The sequence below is a fragment of the Rissa tridactyla genome, chromosome 5, assembly GCF_028500815.1.
Source record: "Rissa tridactyla isolate bRisTri1 chromosome 5, bRisTri1.patW.cur.20221130, whole genome shotgun sequence".
In the NCBI taxonomy this organism is placed as follows: domain Eukaryota; kingdom Metazoa; phylum Chordata; class Aves; order Charadriiformes; family Laridae; genus Rissa; species Rissa tridactyla.
In genome coordinates this window covers 63,796,065-63,815,007 of record NC_071470.1, presented here as the reverse complement: position 1 = coordinate 63,815,007, position 18,943 = coordinate 63,796,065, and the positions used below count along the sequence as shown (strand labels likewise).

The following is an 18,943-nucleotide window of genomic DNA, read 5'->3' as shown; positions in this document are numbered from 1 at the left end:
AGGCTCTGGTGGCCATCAGCAGCTGACTCCAGCAGAGTCTTCCCTGAATCCATATCAGGTGGACAGAAGGCAGATGTCTTGAGTGGTGACCCTTCTGCCACTCTGAGCATCGAGATTTGCACCCGTTCCTGCTCCTAAATGAAAGGGCAAGGGGTGATAAACAGGGGAGCAATTGAAACACAGACTTATTGTACAGAAATTCGTACTTAAACCTTATTCAGAAAGGAAACACTAAGACCATTCAGAGAGGATAGGCAAATTACAATTTCTTTACAAGAAGGTGAGAACACGAGGACTCTTGCAACAACTCATAACACACAGGCTACTTCATTTATTGTTTATTTCCCCATATGAATGAATCAACCATCTCGGAAACTCCATCACACATAGGGCAGAAAAAGTGATTTACAAGAGGGACATACAGCCCCAAAATAAGTTTAAGATGTATAGATTTATAATAGGAACTAAGGGGGGGGGGGGAGAGGACAAAACCAAAATCAAGGACATTGCAGTCACACTTTGACTTTCAGTTACAGAAGAGATCTCTATCTCCACAGAAGTGGGGCTTTCAACTATTAAATAAATGGCATCTTAAAAATAAAACATTTGACAATTTCAACACATGTATTATTTCTTCTAAGTAAATATTGCATGGAAATGATGATGCTTTGCCACCATAGCTGCCTCCTCTCCTCCTGGGACTCAACCATCACCTCTCTTTTTCCTTGGATTCATCGTTTTCTCTCCTAATGGCAAATGCTATTTCCTCCACTGTTATGTTTTGGATTGGGTTTGTTTGGTTTTTTATTTGGTTTTTTGGTTGTTTTTTTTAAAGGCCTAAACAGGCCCAAATGAGATCAACGAGCATCTTTCCTAACCCTTCGCAGGCCTCTGACCTAGCTCAAGGTTGAAATACGATGGCTTTTTAAAAATTACTTATTAAACAGTCTTCTCCATAACCTGAAACAAAACATAGCTTCCTGCTATGATGCTTGGTACTGATGCTTTCACAGTTCGCCTTTGAAATGAGCGCTGCCAAATAGCCCCCCACGTGCCTGCGACACGAACTGCCCGTGATTTTGTTTCCTCCAAAGCCATGGGGTGTTTGCCCTGGGAGTGGGAGCAGCCCTCGCAGGAGCAGCCCTTGCAGGACCGCCTCTGCACAGCAGCAGAGCACATGCTCCCTTTTCCCAACTGTAAACAAGCAAATGCCAGTAGTTCATCTGCCTTCACCGTGTGTCTTCTCACCGACTTTGCTCGCCCAATGCCCTTCCATGAACTTTCCTAGGAGCAGGGCAACAGATTATCACTATCTCAGAGCGAACTGCCCAAAAGCTGGATGCGGGACAGGGGCAGTGACATGCCCTGCCTTGCGCATTGCAGCAGGAGGTCCCCCTGGGGCGGGTGAGCTGTGAGCAAGTGGCTCTTTGATGGGAACGTGGCCTAGCAGCAGGGAGGGATATGGGTGTACGCAAATGAAAGTTCGGGGGGGACCCGTGTCCCTGCTTCACCTTACTTTCCCTCAACACTCTGCTATGGTTCTTGCAGACTCCCACAGCGATTTTCAAGTTCAATAAAGCTTCCTTCTTCCTTCCTTCTCCTCAGCTGGTGATCTTAAAAAGAGCTTTGTTTGAAGACAAAGTCAGAAGGCGGCATCCACTTGCTAGTCTGGAATTGAGCTCCAAAGTGCACATCAAGCCTTCAGGCCGGTTGGCTATCCCTGTGCTTCCTGAGAACAAAGCAGTTTATGCTGAGCCTCTCTCTGTCCCTATCTTACTCAGAGCAGTCGCTCCCCCAGGGAGGAGGGGGGCAAGTAATGTTCGATAGGTAAAACAGGGAGGTGGGGACATGGACCTTCCTTCCGCTGGTTAGGACAGCTTATCCCTGAAACGCACTAAGGCTTTCAATAAAGTGAACATAAAAGGTTCCTTGACGGTGTGGGAAGACCCAGCCAGGGTCCCAGTGGTCCTGCACTGCCAGGGGAGGGGGAGAGGAGAGCTCCCTTGTGCTTGGGACTAGGGTTCCTGCCAGCTCCTCCCAGAGGCAAAATGACTACAGGCTTCACCGTGGCAGGGGCCATTTCTACAGAAACTACTTTTGGAAATGCAGACCTTTTGCTGATATTTATTTACTGCCCATTTTCATGAGCCTCAAAACCACGAGCAGGTATTTTACAAAGCGGGTACCGCTGCACGTGTGCAGACCTGTTCCTCCAGCCTGAAAGTATGTGGAAAAGGGAGGTACTTCTTTCCCGTAAGCACAATTATTTTGGGATACCATCCTTCTCTTCGCCACTCAATCAGGCCTGTCAGAGATAGGGTGAGGGATGCGAGAGGGGACCAGAGAGCTAAGGCACACTATTAGATACGAGGATGGCAGGATGCTGCTGTCACACAACAGGAAATCTTTGGGTAGAGAAGGGTGCCATCTTATTGACTACACAAATGCTGAGGATGCTGCATTCACTGTTACTGTTACCTGCAAAATCACAATTTCAGAAATGCAGCTCCCAACAAGGAAAAAGTGTTTGCAAACAGCTAATTATTCCCTTTCGTGTTCCCTTGACAGATTTCTAAGTCGCTGGGCCCATCCTGTAGTTTGGTTGAGAAGGGTCACATGAAGGATGCCCTACTTTGATACCAAATCCTGCTCTTAGATATTCACCAAGACCAGCTACAGTTGCAGGCAAATATCCAAATGCAAAATTTGTCTTATGTTCCACATTCAGACACTTAGTCTCTCCTTAAACAGAAGCGATTCCTCCCCATGTAAGCTCTCAGACTCAGAACAACGTCCAAGCAATCACAGTGACCCAGCAGAGCTGTCCACCCCAACCCATCGAAGTGACAAAAAGCAACCGGACAAGGAGTTCTCAGTGTGAGCGACGTCCCTCCACCACAAAAGAAGGGCAGAGCTGTTTCCAACCACACCTGGTCATTTTGCCGCCCCAGCTGTGTTTGGCTTACAAGGCTTAAACCAAGCAACACCGTAAGTAACAGTTCAGGTGCTAAGGGCATGTGTGCAAACAGGTGCATGGCAAAGAGCATCAAAGCAGCAATGACGTAAAAAGTGAACTTGCAGCACTGAAGGCAGCGGCTTCCCCCCTGATTCTCAGGACAAGCAGCTGGTGGAAAAATGCAAGAGGGTGAGGTTGGAAAGCAGGCAGGGCAGACCACTTTGCTGTTTTTACTCTAACATAATGCTGATTGGTGCTGATAAGGTTGCTACTTGCTGTCTGAGGAACAGAGACACTAAAGATTGCATCTGTGCTTGCAAAAACACTTTGACATGTCTTCTGGGCAAACAGCTGTTGCAGACTGTGGGATGTTGCATAATAACCTCTGGAGGCAGATTTCCTTCTTGTCGGCACTTCTTCATGTGTGATTATTGTCCTGCTGGTTATTCGTAATAGAAATGTTTATTGACCATCAATACATTGAGCCATTCAGACAATTCATTGCACTTCGTCGTTTTAAAGGAAGGTGCCATCAATGCTGAGGCTTTCCTCCATCTCTTCTTTTTCAAGGCAGCAAAGTGCTACCCTAAAAACACAGTTCAAAGTTTTTCCAGTGTAACCAGATCCCTTCCACCTTGATTTATTTTCCCTTGCAGATGCTTTGTATCCAACGATTCAACAGGTCAGACTGTTTCTGAGGCTTCAAAAGTGCAAAAAAGTTCAAGGTACTTAACCACCTTGAGCACCACTTAAGGCGTATTTGTTTCCAGTCTCAGCCACTGTAAACCCTGTCTAGTGTAGTGTACCAGTTCGGTCATGCTACTGTTCAGTGCCAGAGCACACGTCGCTGTGCCGAGTTCAGCAAAAAACTCTGGAAAAAGGGCAGGGAGAGAAAAAACATTTGGTTGGTTTCACACAACAGGCACGTCTGACAGGTGAGGGGGCAGCAAGGAGCGACAACAGCAGCACACTGTCAGTCAACAAGTCCCATTAAACACATTGTTAATGCAGAGAGCTCAGCAACATGAGAAGGCTGGGAAGCATAACAAGCACATGAGGCAGGGCATGGGAGAGTAAAATGCACTCACATACGCATACACACACTTGAACTGCCGCCCCAACTGATGCCTTTAAAAGGACATCAAGACTCCATGATAGATAGGCAAAAGTTTGGGTGTTCACACACGTGCCACATGCTTCCCTCACATTTTAAACACACCAAATTGGAGCGCCTTTCAGAGCAATGCCTGGAATACACACAGCTGTTATTGGACTGCTCCTCTTCCTTCATCCACCTTCAAACTTTGGAGACATAATGATTTCTCAACTGAAGAGGTTAGAAAATTTGTAGAGCTTGCCAGGCTATACAGCTCTGAATCGGATTGCTTATAGCTGGGCATATCAGGCAGATTTAACAGAGTCCTCCTATCCTGCCACCAACTTCAGGCACCACGCTCCTCTTCCCGCACAGGCAGGAGATGGCTTTTGCAGCACATCTGAATCTGCCAGAAGGTGCCAGCAGGCTACACACCCTGCTCTGTGCTGGCAGTCACCTGTGCAGGTGACAGTGAGTTATGGGAAATTATCACACCTTTCTTACCAGTCACCTTTCCGAGACAGCCCCCCATGACCTGCCTTCCCATGACATGGGCTCATGCCAGTCCCTCCAGCCTTGATCGTGTTGCCAGGTACCTTTTCAGAAACTGGCCACTCTCAGCTCTCCTTTTTCACACACAAAGATTGAACCTGGAGGCTGAAAGTTTCTGTTTGGCTGTGCAAGGAACTCTTCAGAAGCACAGAGCACGACGCTTTCATTCTAATACCTCCCAATTCAGAAGCAGAGAACACATTTCCCCTGATTTTCCTGCTTTTGTTTACAAAAATTGGTGTTCAGTACAATGATGGGTATCCAGATACAACTGGGTACCCATGGTGAACAGAAGAGCTGTAAGCAGAGACCAGGAGTCCAAAACCCCTGCCTAAGCAAACAGAAGATAATCTGATCTGTGACTACAGCACCGTGTGAAAGAAGAGTGACTTTACATGCACGCATCCAACCTCTGCTTGTCCTCGCTGTGGGAGATCACAGGCCAGAAGACAACGTGTTATAGCCTCATGATCCATGGTGCTGCTCTGTATTACAGCGAGAAGCTGGGTCCTGCACTGAAGGCACCTAGTTTTCGACTCGCCAGAAAGCATTTCAGCTCTGCACAAGTGACTTGGACATCAGTTACAACTAACTGCTTTCCAATAACTTATGACTTCCCTGTTTAAGGGAACTTGATAGCTGGAGGCCACTGCTCTTTCTTCTTCTTCTTCTCCAACCCTATGAATTGCATAAAAGAATCAAGGATGTGGTCTTTTTATTAGTTTTATGTACTCACTCTCTGTACCTCTTAGCATCTGTACATTACACCAAATATCAACAAGTGTCAGAGCTGGAACTCCTCCACCTTTCTGAACAGTGACAACTGCCAAGCCTACGTGAGTATTTACTGTTCTCCTGCACAGATCCACTCCCCTGAGAGCATTTACTACCCCAGTCGTCATTCCCCTACATTAAAACAGCAACACAGAGCAGGTTTTGAATTTACTCTTGACTGATGCAAGATTGTGCTCAGGCTGTCTCCCCACAGGTTTTCCTCCACGACTCATTCCTCTGGCTTACCAGCAGCATCCACCACTCCTTCTATGTGACAGTCTTTTATCAGCCTTTTGAGGATATAATCCAAAATACTACACACGAATTGCTGCTGTGAGCACAGATTTGCTCAGAGGACAGCCAACAACTGGGGTTCCTTCATTCAAAGGTGACTTGCAAAGCCTTTCTGAATTTCAGCAACTGCCTCATTAGCATGAGTCTTTTTACAGCCTTCCAACAATTCAGCCAGGCACATTGTGCTTATTTTCTTGTGCAAGTTTGCCAATAGATTGTGGCAATACATCCCTTCACCCACAGCAGCTCACAAAAAAATTGTGTTTTATGAAAAATGACACTGCAAAGGCCACATGGGATAGCACATTACAGACTGAACTGCACCCACTCTAGGGCTTTTGCTTACTCACCACTGCTTGTACCACAGGACAATACAACATTTTTAACAACAAAACTGTAAAATAAAGAGAGTAGCAGCAATTTTGGGAAATGCTACGGGCAAATATACTGGTCATGTGCACAGCAAAGACTTCAATTCAAGTGCTGCTCGGATTCAGTTATGGAGAGAAGCCAGTTTCACTGGTTTCAAGACAAAAATACCTGGTAGTTTGACGAACTGAAACACAACGCTACAGGCCAAAAAGCTGTTTTTAAAGAAAGTGAACCAACACAGAATAGCTAAGCACCTCAAAGGAAAATTCAAACAGCTAAAACCCCCTTACGCTCCTTGTTGTTACCACGAAGAGAGCTGGCTGGTTTCCTGCACTTGATACCCTCAGCCCTTACCTCTTAGACATTTGAGGATGCCAAGATAATCTTTTAATTGGAACACTCATCAATGTATCACCATCAAGTATCTCTGCCAATAATCTGCCAATATGCCATAGCTGTCTATTTCAACATATTTAATGCTTTGATCTTTAGGTATGGTGTTTGCTACGCTGAGTGTCAGGATTTAAGCAAGTACACACACATAACCACAACACATAAGACAGAAAAGCCAGAGGACCAAAACTTACCCTTATTCTTCCCAGCCAGTGCATCAGCCTGTTCCCAAATATCACACGCATAGAGGATATAGGAAGTGATGTTGACGTAGGAAGAGGTGATGCTTGGGATATTATAGGGAACAGTGACTGAAGAGCCAACGTTGTTGCCGCTGCAGTTGCTAGCATTCGATCCCAGCTGAGAACTCACAGAACCAGCAGGAGAGGGCATTGGAGAAAGAGGAGAAGGCATGCCTGTGCTTCTGCAGGAGAAAGAAACACCATCATAACAAGACTTTTAACTTCAGAGTTAAAAGTCTTGCCGCAAGACCATCTTATGACAGTATCATCCTGTATCGTCCAGGCCTGCAGTACAGAGTGGAGCATCGAAAACTGAGATGTGTTCAGATTGGTTTTGTGCAAGGCCAAGGTTTTTGAAGTGATTTGACAAAATAAAATGTAGGACCAGACATCAGAAAGGGCCACCCATTCAGCTTCCAAAATCTACACCTACTTGTGGAAGCCTTCACCAGATTATTTAAGTGTTTTTTGCTAATGGAGGCTTGGAGCTTTCTGACAGCTAGTCAAAGCAGCCAGGTCAGCCTACACACACTTATTTATAGACCTAGGGAAGCTAAACAGAGTCAGCTGCCCGCCTTCCGGACACAGGCTGGCTTCATCGCACCGCTTCAGCCAACCTGATTTTAGTCACTGGTATAAGAGGGCTTCCACCACTGCTCTTGGGAGACCATTTACTTCCCAAAAAACTATACTGTGCAAGGCAGCAGAAAAATAACTGGAATTTCAGCATCACTGTTAAAGACCAAACAACCCTCTCTCAACTGCACAGTTTAAAAGGGACAGACGTGGAGCCAGGTAGCTATCTGCCAAATGCAATTACCACAGCACGCAGAAAAACTCTTTCTTACTCAGTGTCATAAAAACACAGGCCCAGTCTGCTGGGTACCGGGCCAAACGCTGTTATGCAACAGCTTGCCCTTTGCTTTTGCTGCCACACACGCAGCAACACTACTGCAGATAACTAGAAAGGACAAAATGCTCAATAACTCACAAATTAGAAAATGAGTTTCTTTTTCTTAATTGGTGACTGAGCTAAAGAGAAAAAGACTGAAGTATCACCTCAAAGTTATGCTACCCCAGGGTGAAGGCGTAAGCCTACTGGACAGGAGCCGAGGAGATGGGGATGGTATCCCATCAAGTCTGAAGGGTTCTCTAACAGAACAAAGATGACAACAGGGACTCTGAAAACAGCATAGTGACGATATCTTCCTTGCTCCTCTGACCCGCTTCTCAGGTGGAGAACTACTTTGCTTGATACGTGATAACTCTGGACCTCGTAACAAACAAAAAAAAGCCCTTTCCAATGAGAAAAGACAGGAAAGAGAGCGCAGAAACATACTCATGCCCCCTAACAGTATGATTTCAGGTGGCAAGAAATAGTGAGTGGTGAGGCACTCTCAAATGCAGTTTGCAACTCAAAGACTCCGGCTTCTGTTTTCACTCACACCCTTAGAGACACATTACAACATATGTATTTCTAAATCTTACCTTGCAACACACGGAGAAGGTGCTTGTGTTACTCTGGAAGAACTCTGCAGTGAGGAACAGAACTCTTGTTAGGTTTGGGGTATGCAGCCAACATCAGTAACTACCACAGCCATCCAGCTGGCAACTCAGTATTATCCGTGCCCTACCTTAAAGTGGTCATTCAGAATCCTGGAATACTTGACTGCAGTATCTTTTTTGTAACGAAACATTGCCATGTGCAGAATGGACTGGCAGCGCATGCTGTGAACAGAAACACACCCAAGCGTCAGCGTTCACACTCGCTGCTGCCTGCTCAGCAGTCGCCAGCCTTGGGGGACAGAGGCAGGCACGCATCAGCTGTACTGCAAAGTCAAGAGAGCTCAGAACTTCTCCTCCTTCTGCTCATCTTAAAAAAGGACTCAGTGAAAAAGTCACAAGGTGAAAAGAACAACCAAGGGCGGGCCACGTCTGGTGTTTTATACAAACAGGCGCCCAGCCTGTCATAGGTGCCAAAGGCTGAGTAAGCCCCTGTCCAGAAGTGCCTCAGCTATGTTCAACTACAGCTTCAGTTACACGGCTCAAACACAGGCAGCCAAATTGCACCCTTTCACCTTAGGTGAAAACCCTTATGTGCTCTCAAGTTACCAGCAGATCAAATTTTAAAGCCTGTGCCTTCCACGGGTAGTCCCTTGTGATAATCCAGCTCACTTTAGAGATGTTCCAGTTCATTCTGAGTTTTATATTGTGGGGTTTTTTATGTTGTAGAACTCTGATTCCCAGTTAACTCTTTCCTTCGCCCCTGAAAGTAATGGGTCTTTCACTTTATCAAGTCTAAAAACAGAATAGGAAGGCACAGAAAAACAGTTACACACCATAACACGGCAAAGATTTTTTCACGTGAAGATGCTGATGAGTCCGTAAAGGATTTCAATGTCATGATGAATCTAAGGAAACAAAACAACCAGAGTCTTGTCAGCCATCAGTGCTCTCAAGTCCCACTGTTTATGAAAAAGTAGTGCATGCTGTTATCTCAAACATCGGTCCAAAAGTCAGGAAACCTGCCCTGACTTCTTAGTCCTGGCACTGAGTGCTTTGCATGATCTTGAGCAGAGGACTGTCTCTCAAAATGCCTTGTTTTCCACGCAGCAGCAACAGATGTGGCCCCTTATGTGACTCACTCTCCTCTTACACTGATTACACTCTAACCTACAGGCCTGGGGCCCAGAACAGGTGCCCTGGCTACTAAAGGTGAAATATTCATTCGAGTCTTTCCAGACAAGACAGACATCTTAGTGGAAATGTTTCTTTTGGCTAAAAACAAACAAGCAAATCTCCTTTTTGAAAACTAAGTGACAACAGCATCTTGGAAATACAGTCCATCAAGACCACAAAGCAAACAATGTAATTTATAAAGTCTGCAGTCTACCACAAAAAATCCTGACAGCTGTTTCAGCTCTAAGGCAAGAAGTCAAATCAGCTCTCAGAAACACATAATCTGGGATTTCAATATGAAGAAACTGATACCCATCTCTCTTCTATCCGATGTTGTGCTGCCTGTATATGTCATACTATCTACATACCTCTACTATGGCTGTGAAACTAAACGGGGAAGGTTGCTAAAAGAAACTCCAATAAAGTGTACTGGTAGAAAGACACGTGGGATAAATCAGTAAAATCTGCCTTCAATCAAGCCACAAGACCTTTGGGGCACAAACTGTTCTTCCACGCGCTATACTGTTGCTTTGGTTTCTTTAACTGAAATACTACTGAGCTCACATGCAAAAGCAACATCAGACCTGGATAAAGTAAAAACTCCTTCATGTCCTTGATTGTCATAACCAGCATCCTCTAGTGTACCCCAGCTGCAAGGCTCAACTGCTGAGGAGGACACGATGCCTACTTCTTCTGAGAAGCAATGCTGAAAGATTTCAAAGGATTTGTCTCTGGTGCCTCTGGATGGTCTGTCTGTCTTGTGCTTGTACAGCAACCCGAACTTCGCTCCATGGCGGGAATACAGAGCTGCCACGGTTGCAAACAAGCAACACAATTAACCCTTCCCCTCCACACATACTGCTGAACCATCACACTTTGAAAATTGCTTACTTGATGAGATCTATGGTGTCGCTGAATATGCTGTAGGCTGGTTTTGGTGCTGGTACATCTGATTCCAAGGCAATCCCATATTCAATGAAGGAAAGGGTGGCATCTAGGTACTGAAAGGCCTTTTCAGTCTTGTCGGTCTATTGGGAAGAAAGTTCTTGTTTTTAGACTAAGACAAAAATGACTTCTCTCAAGTGTACCCGAATTCCTTTTTTCTCCCTAGTTAGGCAAGATTTGAAGAAAAAGATGCAACTCAGGCCCTCTGGGTGATAATTAAAGGATGTTCAGCAGAGCCCTTAATGTGGTCCCAGTCATCAGCTTTGTGTGCTCTGGCTGTTTGTGTATCTTTCTCTTGCTCAGTGTTTTCCTCAGGTAATTTATTCTCTTCACATTTTTTGGATATTTTTGTCTGGTCTTGGAGGCCTGCCTCATAAGAGGCAGATGAGGCTTTCCCACTGCAGTATTCCCACACTTAATTTTCACAAGTAAAAGGCAAGTAGCAAATGTACATTATCTGACTGAGCCATAATTAGAAAAAAAAATATGTTCGTTTACGCACACTGTTAAACTGCACACAGTGGAGAACGCCAGTTACGTTCTGCAAAGGGCACTTCCAAGTCTTGTTCACCAGCAACACAATTACCATCAGGATCCTGACGTTCCAGAGCAAACTGTCTTAAAACTAACTGTCCCATATATCTTCCAAAGACTTTGTGACAACTCTGTAAAGCAAACAGGCCTGCTAACCTCAGACAACGTCAGTTCTGAATCCTGTTCTCTAGGCATATTCTCTAGATGCCTTTATAACAAAGGGAAACGTCTGAATATTTGTCAAATAAAGACAGCCTCCCCACATATGACTTGAACGTACTCCAAGTATGGAATGTTATGTATGTAATGTTAGCCAGCAAATCTTACTCACATGCACGCAGGTATCAGGTCCGAGTGCAAGACCTGGTTAACATTTCTAGCACAGAGCCAAGACTCACCATCGCATCAGCTTTGTGCTTCAGCCTCTTGGCTTCTTCTATGTAGTATTCCATTGGATGGTGTCTGAATTGGGGACAGACAGAGGAAAAACAGAAAACAGAAAAAGGGCAGGATAATTATCAATTTTACCTTCATATTTAGAGGATGCTATGAGTTCAACCATCCTGTTTTGGTAAGCCTATTACAGCCTTATCCAACACACATTACAATTACGACAGTCACTAAATTGATGTTGTCTGCCTGTTCAGAAATACACAGTAGCTGAATGCACAGATGAAATGATTTCTTAAAAAAAAAAAAAAAAATGTATGTTACAGTAACATGGAAAACTTACATTTCAAAATAAAAAAAACACTGCAAGTTAGGCTACTATGCGTCAAAGTTTACTTCTTTGCTCCCCTGGGAAGACAGCAATCATGTGATCTCCTACCATTCCTCAAGTACGATACCACAAATACATTTTGATTGAAACATCCAATAAACTTTGCAGTACCACACCCTCATCTCAGACCAAAAGGGCTTGCATTCAAGTTATTTGCTTACAAGAGATATGGTCACCAAGACTTTTACAGGTCTTGGTCTCAATCAAGACGCACATTTCTGTGCACTGGGATAATCTAGTCACTGTGCAAATGGCAACAGCCACCTGTGCGCTAACAAAACGAGCAAGTAAAGAGTCATGCCCCCCTCATGTCAGTTGCCTGCCCAGCACCTTGTCACAGAGGAGTCTGCCACTTGTCAAGAATCAGACAAATCAAAACCCGCCACTTGTAGGCAGGCACGAGACACCTCCTCTCAGAGTTAAAAAGTACTTAATTTCCAGAGTAGCTCCCCCTCAAACCAAGAACTGTTGTAATGAGACCTTTACTTTGTGGTGGGTGGGCTAAGTCCCAGGTACAAGAAGGCAGTACGAGGCAGGTCTCAGACATCTCTTCCTCTCCCTTTCCACCCAAAAGAAGGGCTCATGAAGAAGCAGAAGCCAGGCTGGCTGCAGGGCCAGCTTTGCCTGGTGTCTTCAGAAAGTACAGACAAGGGCTGTAAAACAAAAACTTACTTTTCAAAGTTGAGCTGAGGTCTACTTGACTTGGAGGTACCATTTGGCAAAGAAGGCACTGGGAAAGGATTTGTGACATCCCCTACAGATCCCTGAAAAAACACACAGAGCAGAGATAAAGCTGGTTAGAGAGATACCTCTGAACCAATTCCAAAGCCTGGGTTTCCTCAATTTCAAGAGGAAACCTTTCTTCGTCCCAGGCATAGTTTATTCTCCAGGCTCTCCCCCTCTTCTTACCTCTTTCTCCAGCACCCCCTCCAATAATGGAAATGGAAACTTGGCTTCTTACCTGGCTGCTGGGAAGGCTTAATACCATTCAAACTTTTCCCAAGCATGGAGAAATTCAGTAGCAGGTTTCCTTGCTCAATGGCTAAGACAGCAGTAAGGCTGCAAGCAGCACATTTTTCATGGCCACTGGCCAAGACAGGAATGGGTAATATCCATTCACACTTATTTCCAGCTTAACCACACAGCAATTGCTGATTCTCCATTACTAACTACGCTATCAGGAAAAAGCAAGTGGTCAGAAGCCACCTAATACAGCAGGCAGAGTCTGGCTTAACACACACGACAACATCCTAGACCACACACACCCAGCCACCAGTAAACGGCAATAGAGCTGAATTTTATAACTCCAAAATGCAAAGATCCAGCTGCAAGGACCATTAACAATTTTGTAAGCAAGCTAGAAAACCTTATACCCAGGTTGCAGTTAAAACCACAGGTTGCTTGTTTCCTATTTTTAAGCAATCCACTCTTTCTTTTTGTAAACACGCTTATTTTTACACCAATATATATATAGTTGCAGTTGCCTACAGTCAGAAACGGTTACTATCATAAACATGATTCTCTTGCCTTTGGTTTTTACATGGTTACGTCTTCTCACTCTGTTTCACTGGTGAAATGAAAACAGATGATGGGAAGTCAGCAGAGAAGTTACAACGCAGGCTTCGGGCTAGCAACATATGGTCAGAGACAGCCATGAAAGGGGCAAAAATGCTTCGAAGAGCTTTCTCTGGTGGCTGGTTTAGCTTCCTTTTTAATATCCTCCAAGGATGTTTCTAAAGAGAATCACACTGCACCCATGGGTTGCAGGAAGCATCCTGCCAGTGATAATGGATACCTACTTTGATGCCCTTTGACAGTTCAGCGTGATTTCTCTCCCCCTTCTTGTGCTTGGGGAACAAAGGATCCTTGTGGTTGCTCCTGTTCCTGGCATTGTTATCCATGGTAGGCAGCTCACCGGCCTCACTTCTAGGTCTCTTTTGGGCCACCCTGGTTGACTTTGGTGCAGGATGTGCAGAAGACACAGGTGTCAGAGGCAGGGGGAGCAGGAGATCTTTCTTCTGAATTTCAGATGAAGTTTTTGATGCTCTGGAGATGGGAAGCAAATTCAGCAATTAGTAGGAATATGGTGTACACATAATGTAGGGATTTTCTAAAAACTTAGTTACTTCATGTACCAATTCTGTTTAAATTTCTCTGGAAGTGTAGAGGGCACTTGTTAACATAAAGAATCTAACAAAAACAAAATGAAACTTCAGGGACTTCATGCATTAGATACCACATCTTCAGCTGCCAACGACATACAAGAAAGTTGCTTTTCAAGTAGGAAAAAGCCTCAGGACTTGTCCTTGGAATAAAGACTTGCAATCAGAATATCAGAATGTTGCAAAAAAAGCATCCCTTCAACACAGCCCCTTTTCACTGAAAGGGGAGAGAGGTAACTACAGGGACTAAAATCCTGGGGACAAACCACCCAACAAGGCAAATGAACTGCAGCACTGCCTCTCTCTCTCCCCAGTATGGTAGAAGATACCTTCTATGGTCAAAGATACTCACCCTGACACTTGATCCTGTATGTGCTTTGACAGAATTAAACCCAGTTGTTCCTTTAAGATTTACCAGCGCAACTAGATAACACTTAGAAAGTTGAGAGGATTCAAATGAGAGACCTAAAATGCTGTGCTTTGTAATGGCAGAGATTATCCCATTTAATGATACGGTGGCATAGCAGATTTCTGATCATCTGGAGTTAGGATTACAAGGGAACTCCGGCAGCTCTAAGCAGCACCAAATAGCTCTATCCCTTGTTTCACTACCGCTCATTTACATTGTTTTTATTCAGCTTCTCAAATTTTCCCGGAAAACACTGAACAGAATCCCAACTCATGGACTGCAACATCAGAAGAGGAGGAAATTAAGTGAAACCCACTGAGAAGACTGAAGCGTGACATTGCACATCTTGCTTCATTCTGCTGTGCGTGGGACAGGCCTCTCCCCTCTTCCACAACCCACTTTTCCCACAGTACAGTCCCTCCTCACTGTACACATGCTCCCCAGCTTCGCTACCTTGGTATTGCTTCAGAGAGGACCACTTTACAGAGCACAGCAGCATCCCCTGACCTGATCCGGAGCCCTCTCTCTCCAAAAATGCATCCTATCCTTCCCACTCCAAAAGCCAGAACGTGGCTAAAAGGGGTGCTCATTTTCACTGAGAAAAAGAGAGAAATGTACCCCACAATTAAAGCCCTTCCATTATGACCACAGCTGAAAAAAATCGCTTCACCCAACTAAATGTTAGCCCCAACATCTCAGTGCTTTTAGAGTACGACAGTGTTTTCTCTGCAGAAAAGCAGTTTACTCATATTGTCAGAACACAAACCTCGATGCTACATACCAATCCAAGTCAATACCTCAAATTCAAGCCACAGCGAAGCGGGAACTGAATGCAGCAGCCCATGACTGATGCACAAGCCTCCCCTCTCAGGAACACTGCCCATTTGAAGCCATGCTCTTGGAAGTCTTTGCTCTAGCAAAGACCTAGCCAAAACACTGGCAGTAGGCTGGTATACAAATTATGGGTTAAGTTTCAGCAGATCTACCAGAAGCGCTGCAAATGCTATGCTGGAATAAATGAGAAATTCCTGGCCATACAGGTCACCTGAAATTCCAGACAGAGTCATGATTCAAAAGGCACGCTGGTTGTGTGTCTGACAGGTCACATACAAAAAAAGACAAAGACAACAGGATGATTTTAGTGGAAAAGGGAAGTGTTCCCTACCCACCTATACATACAGATCTGTTTTCTGGGCTGGGCTTTGCATGTTTCACCCCTATACAAATTTGGGCCAGTCACAGCAAAAAGCCTATTGGCACTGCGGCATCTTGGTTTGGTTAGAGAAAGGGAGAGGTGCATATACATGTGCTTCCGGAGCATCTAAGTTTAGCAGCCTCGCACGGCAGCAAGGTGACAAAAGAGAGCTCTGCAATATCTATCACGTTCACCTCTGTTCTCAGCTGGGAGAAGACAGGTCCCACCTGCACAGACACCATGTGCACCAGCAGCCAGCAAGTGCTATTCAGAGCCTGTAAGCAGTGACAGCAAAAGCAGCTGAGGGAGCAGACAGTATCAGCATTAACACCTGACTTTTTTCTTTCATCAGGACCTGTCCAATTAAGAAAACAGCCATGATCGCCAAGTCAAAATGTAGGGACATTCAGTTACACTTAGTACAATACCCTTTCCCAAGAGGCTGCCAGAACTCTCTCTGCTGTGGACATGATTGCTCAGTCATGGGAACGAGAGTCACAACTTCCAGGCCTCACTTTCAGTTATTTTACCTATTTGCAGTGGGAGTCTGAGCAGCAACTCAATTTGTCTGCACCTCAGTTTCTGCACGTGCAAAATGTGTTCACATCATCTTCTCACCTCACAAAGACTAAGAGCTTTAAATGCACGCATAGTATTGTGAATCTGATAAAAAGCTTTCTGCTGCTTCCCATGCAGTGAGAGCACAAACTTCCCAAAGTAAGTATGCAACAGAACCCAGAATGAGCAAGACATGGGCAAAGAAGTTCATAGAATCATGGAATCGTTTGGGTTGGAGGGGACTTTTAAAGATCATCTAGTCCAACTCCCTTTAAAAAAAGAATTTAAGGCTAGTTCCATTTCTAAGGAAAGCAGAAGTAATTGATACTTGAACTCTCAAGTCTTGCTCGCCTAGAATCATAGAATAGTTTGGGTTTAAAGGGACCTTTAAAGGTCATCTAGTTCACACACCCCCCCCACACCCCCCCCCCGCAATGAGCAGGGACATCTTCAACTAGATGGCAAGTTCTCTTGCCATCCCCTGAGACTCCTGTTCATGCAGAGCAAGCATACGTTACTCCCCACAGAACAACTGCCACCTCCCAGAACATTTAGGGCAATCATCTACTGACAGATTACCACCACTGAAGTTTGGAGAAGGGGATGCGACTCCTGCATCCCACAGGCAGGCAAGTCTACCACACTGTTTGCAACTCAAGTAATGTAACATATTTTTTTTGCACAAATTTGTTTCCTGCATCTGGTCTGAAAGAAACAGACTTTTTTGAGCTACATGTAATATATGGATCAGAGCATGCAGCAACATAAGCTGCAGGATGGACAAGTTTGTGTTTAAAAAGGTGAAGTTTTCATTCCCATCTCAATTGTTAGAAATCATGACAAACGCCACAACATTCAATGCTTTTGCAGCAGTGTAAACCAAGTATGGGAGGATGACCAGCCCCTGAAACATCAGGTTATGCTTGAATGATTAGAACCATAATCCTCAGCATTAAGAAGGGAGAGGAAGATAGGCGACTCCCAAGTTTCACTTCACATCTGCAACAAATAAAAAGGCGAATAAATTACATTCCCATAGCCACGGGGCTGGTTCCAGGAAGTCGAGACAAATCTGCAGCAGATCAATTTTCAGAAAGCACATTATGTTACAAGCAAACTCATAAGGACAGGCAATACAGTTCTTCACCTTAACCTTTTTAAGAAAGACTCAGGTTTATGTATCTTTCTGCCATCCCACCACTGTATACTCACTTCAATTTATTGGAGTCTTTGTTAGCTGAAGACTGCAATGATTTTGTTTCTTTTTCTGATTTCATTTTCTTCCTATCAATCTCCTTCTCCACTTCCCTCTAACAGGAAGAAAGGAAAAAAAAAAAAAAAGGAAAAAAAAGTCATTCAGACACTCAGGTTTTGAAAGTTCATGTAAAGTGCAGACCAACACACCTAAGTTTGATTGATTCCAGTTAAAAAGAGAACAGAGAAGATACTGGAACCAACAAAGTGGAAACCCAAAGCCGAGTGGATATAGATTTCAGGCTCACTGATAAATATCCTAAAATGACATTTTATCTACTTGTGCTTGAATAGATTAATTATTTTGTAATGGCAGGGATGGAGCTGCTAAAACTGTTGTCACCAATAGTAATCAAAATTAAGGCACGCCCATTGCTAAAAATTAGCATTTCATCTGTTCTGGGTGGGGTTTTTTTCTCCTACTCAGTATGAATTGTACGTAAATGTATTCAAATTCCTCCTGGCAAAGTCACGAACTGCAAGCAACTGTGTTTTGTGGTACGCCTTTTGAAAGGGAAGGAAAAAACTGCATTCACAGGAGAGTTAGATCACTCAGATTCCCCAGATGTGCAGGGATTTTGGGTTTTGTTAACAAGAATCTGATATAGGTAAAATTTTAAGCCGTCAGTTAAAATTGCTGCCATTGTCTTCCAGAAGAACAGGAACCAGTAAGGCAGAGAGGTAATAAATAATACCTTCTAATTGCACTCCATAGGTCTTAACACTACAAAGCGTGCAAACCATCAGCTCGCCTGAATAAAAAGCTTCAGAATAATTTGCTACAAGCCAAGAAAATGTAAAAAAACCTACACTTATCAGCCAGCGTTACCCATAGTGTGCCCGGTGGCAGCCAAAAGCATCCCAGGACTTTCTCTCTCCCAAGAGTACGTCCAGGTTTATGTCACTGTGATGGAGTCAGTAGGTTGCGCTCGGCACAGAGTCTACCTCTGGCAGTGTGCTCAGGGCAAGGCTCCAGTACCTAGATCACGTCCTTAAACTGTTTCTGAGGTTGAGCTCCACACTGCCACAAAAGATGTCTGACAGCTGTACCTGACCTAACTGGTCACAATGAAGCCTGAGCCTCCAAGGAAACTGATGCATGCTGACATAATACAGATGTCGAGGCTCTGAGGTGGGTTTTCCTGCAATCAGACACTCAGACAGCAAGGGAAGACACGTCTAACATCAAATAGCTCCTCTCTCAGCTCTTTGAGACAACAGGAGAAGTGACAGATTTACTGCCTGTTTACCCTTCTCCCGCTGCTCTGCAAGAGGGGGACTGCTGGGGTCTCTCAAGTTTCTTCACCGTTTCCCCGCTCTTCTCAATTCTCCCCCACAACTATGGGAAGCTCAGAAAACGACAAGACTAAAAGAAACCCATGTGGGAACCAAGGTTATTCACCTACACGTTAAGCCACTTGCTCCATGAGGAGGACCAAAAAAGGTATGCTGTCATTGAAATATCCACAGTGAATACCCATTCACCATGAGGCCTGCAGCCAACTCTCTGTGCAGCTGAACCAGTTGGCTGGAAGTATATTCACAGTCCCCTTCGGGAGTTCGCTTCCAAAAACCACTTGTGAGCTACTACCATCTCAGTTAAAGAAAGGTCTGTCTTGCAATTCAAGGAAAAGCAACTATTATAGCTGAAGCTGGACAAATGCATCTTTTAAGTGTTAGCATCACTGCTAGCACCACAGGAACTCCAGGGAAAATTGAGGAAGTTTCTATGTATTTACCCAAGCAC

At 44.6% G+C, this 18,943-nt stretch overlaps 1 protein-coding gene across 4 annotated transcripts in view; it reads right to left on the bottom strand.

The window, feature by feature from the left end:
* Positions 1-311: 311 nt before the first annotated feature.
* The window catches only part of AFF1 (ALF transcription elongation factor 1), a 96,576-nt gene continuing 77,944 nt past the window's right edge, over positions 312-18,943 (bottom strand). For 3 of the 4 annotated variants that reach the window (XM_054203926.1, XM_054203925.1, XM_054203927.1), the window contains 10 exons: positions 17,155-17,252; positions 13,418-13,664; positions 12,291-12,382; positions 11,236-11,299; positions 10,250-10,386; positions 9,019-9,090; positions 8,314-8,407; positions 8,168-8,211; positions 6,632-6,861; positions 312-3,827 (listed from right to left, as the gene is read on the bottom strand). In XM_054203926.1, the coding sequence (XP_054059901.1) occupies positions 3,706-3,827; positions 6,632-6,861; positions 8,168-8,211; positions 8,314-8,407; positions 9,019-9,090; positions 10,250-10,386; positions 11,236-11,299; positions 12,291-12,382; positions 13,418-13,664; positions 17,155-17,252 (1,200 nt within the window). In that variant the 3' untranslated portion in view covers positions 312-3,705. Of the gene's footprint in view, positions 3,828-6,631; positions 6,862-8,167; positions 8,212-8,313; positions 8,408-9,018; positions 9,091-9,113; positions 10,166-10,249; positions 10,387-11,235; positions 11,300-12,290; positions 12,383-13,417; positions 13,665-17,154; positions 17,253-18,943 lie in introns of those variants that run through there. The other variant, XM_054203929.1, reaches the window with a different exon arrangement.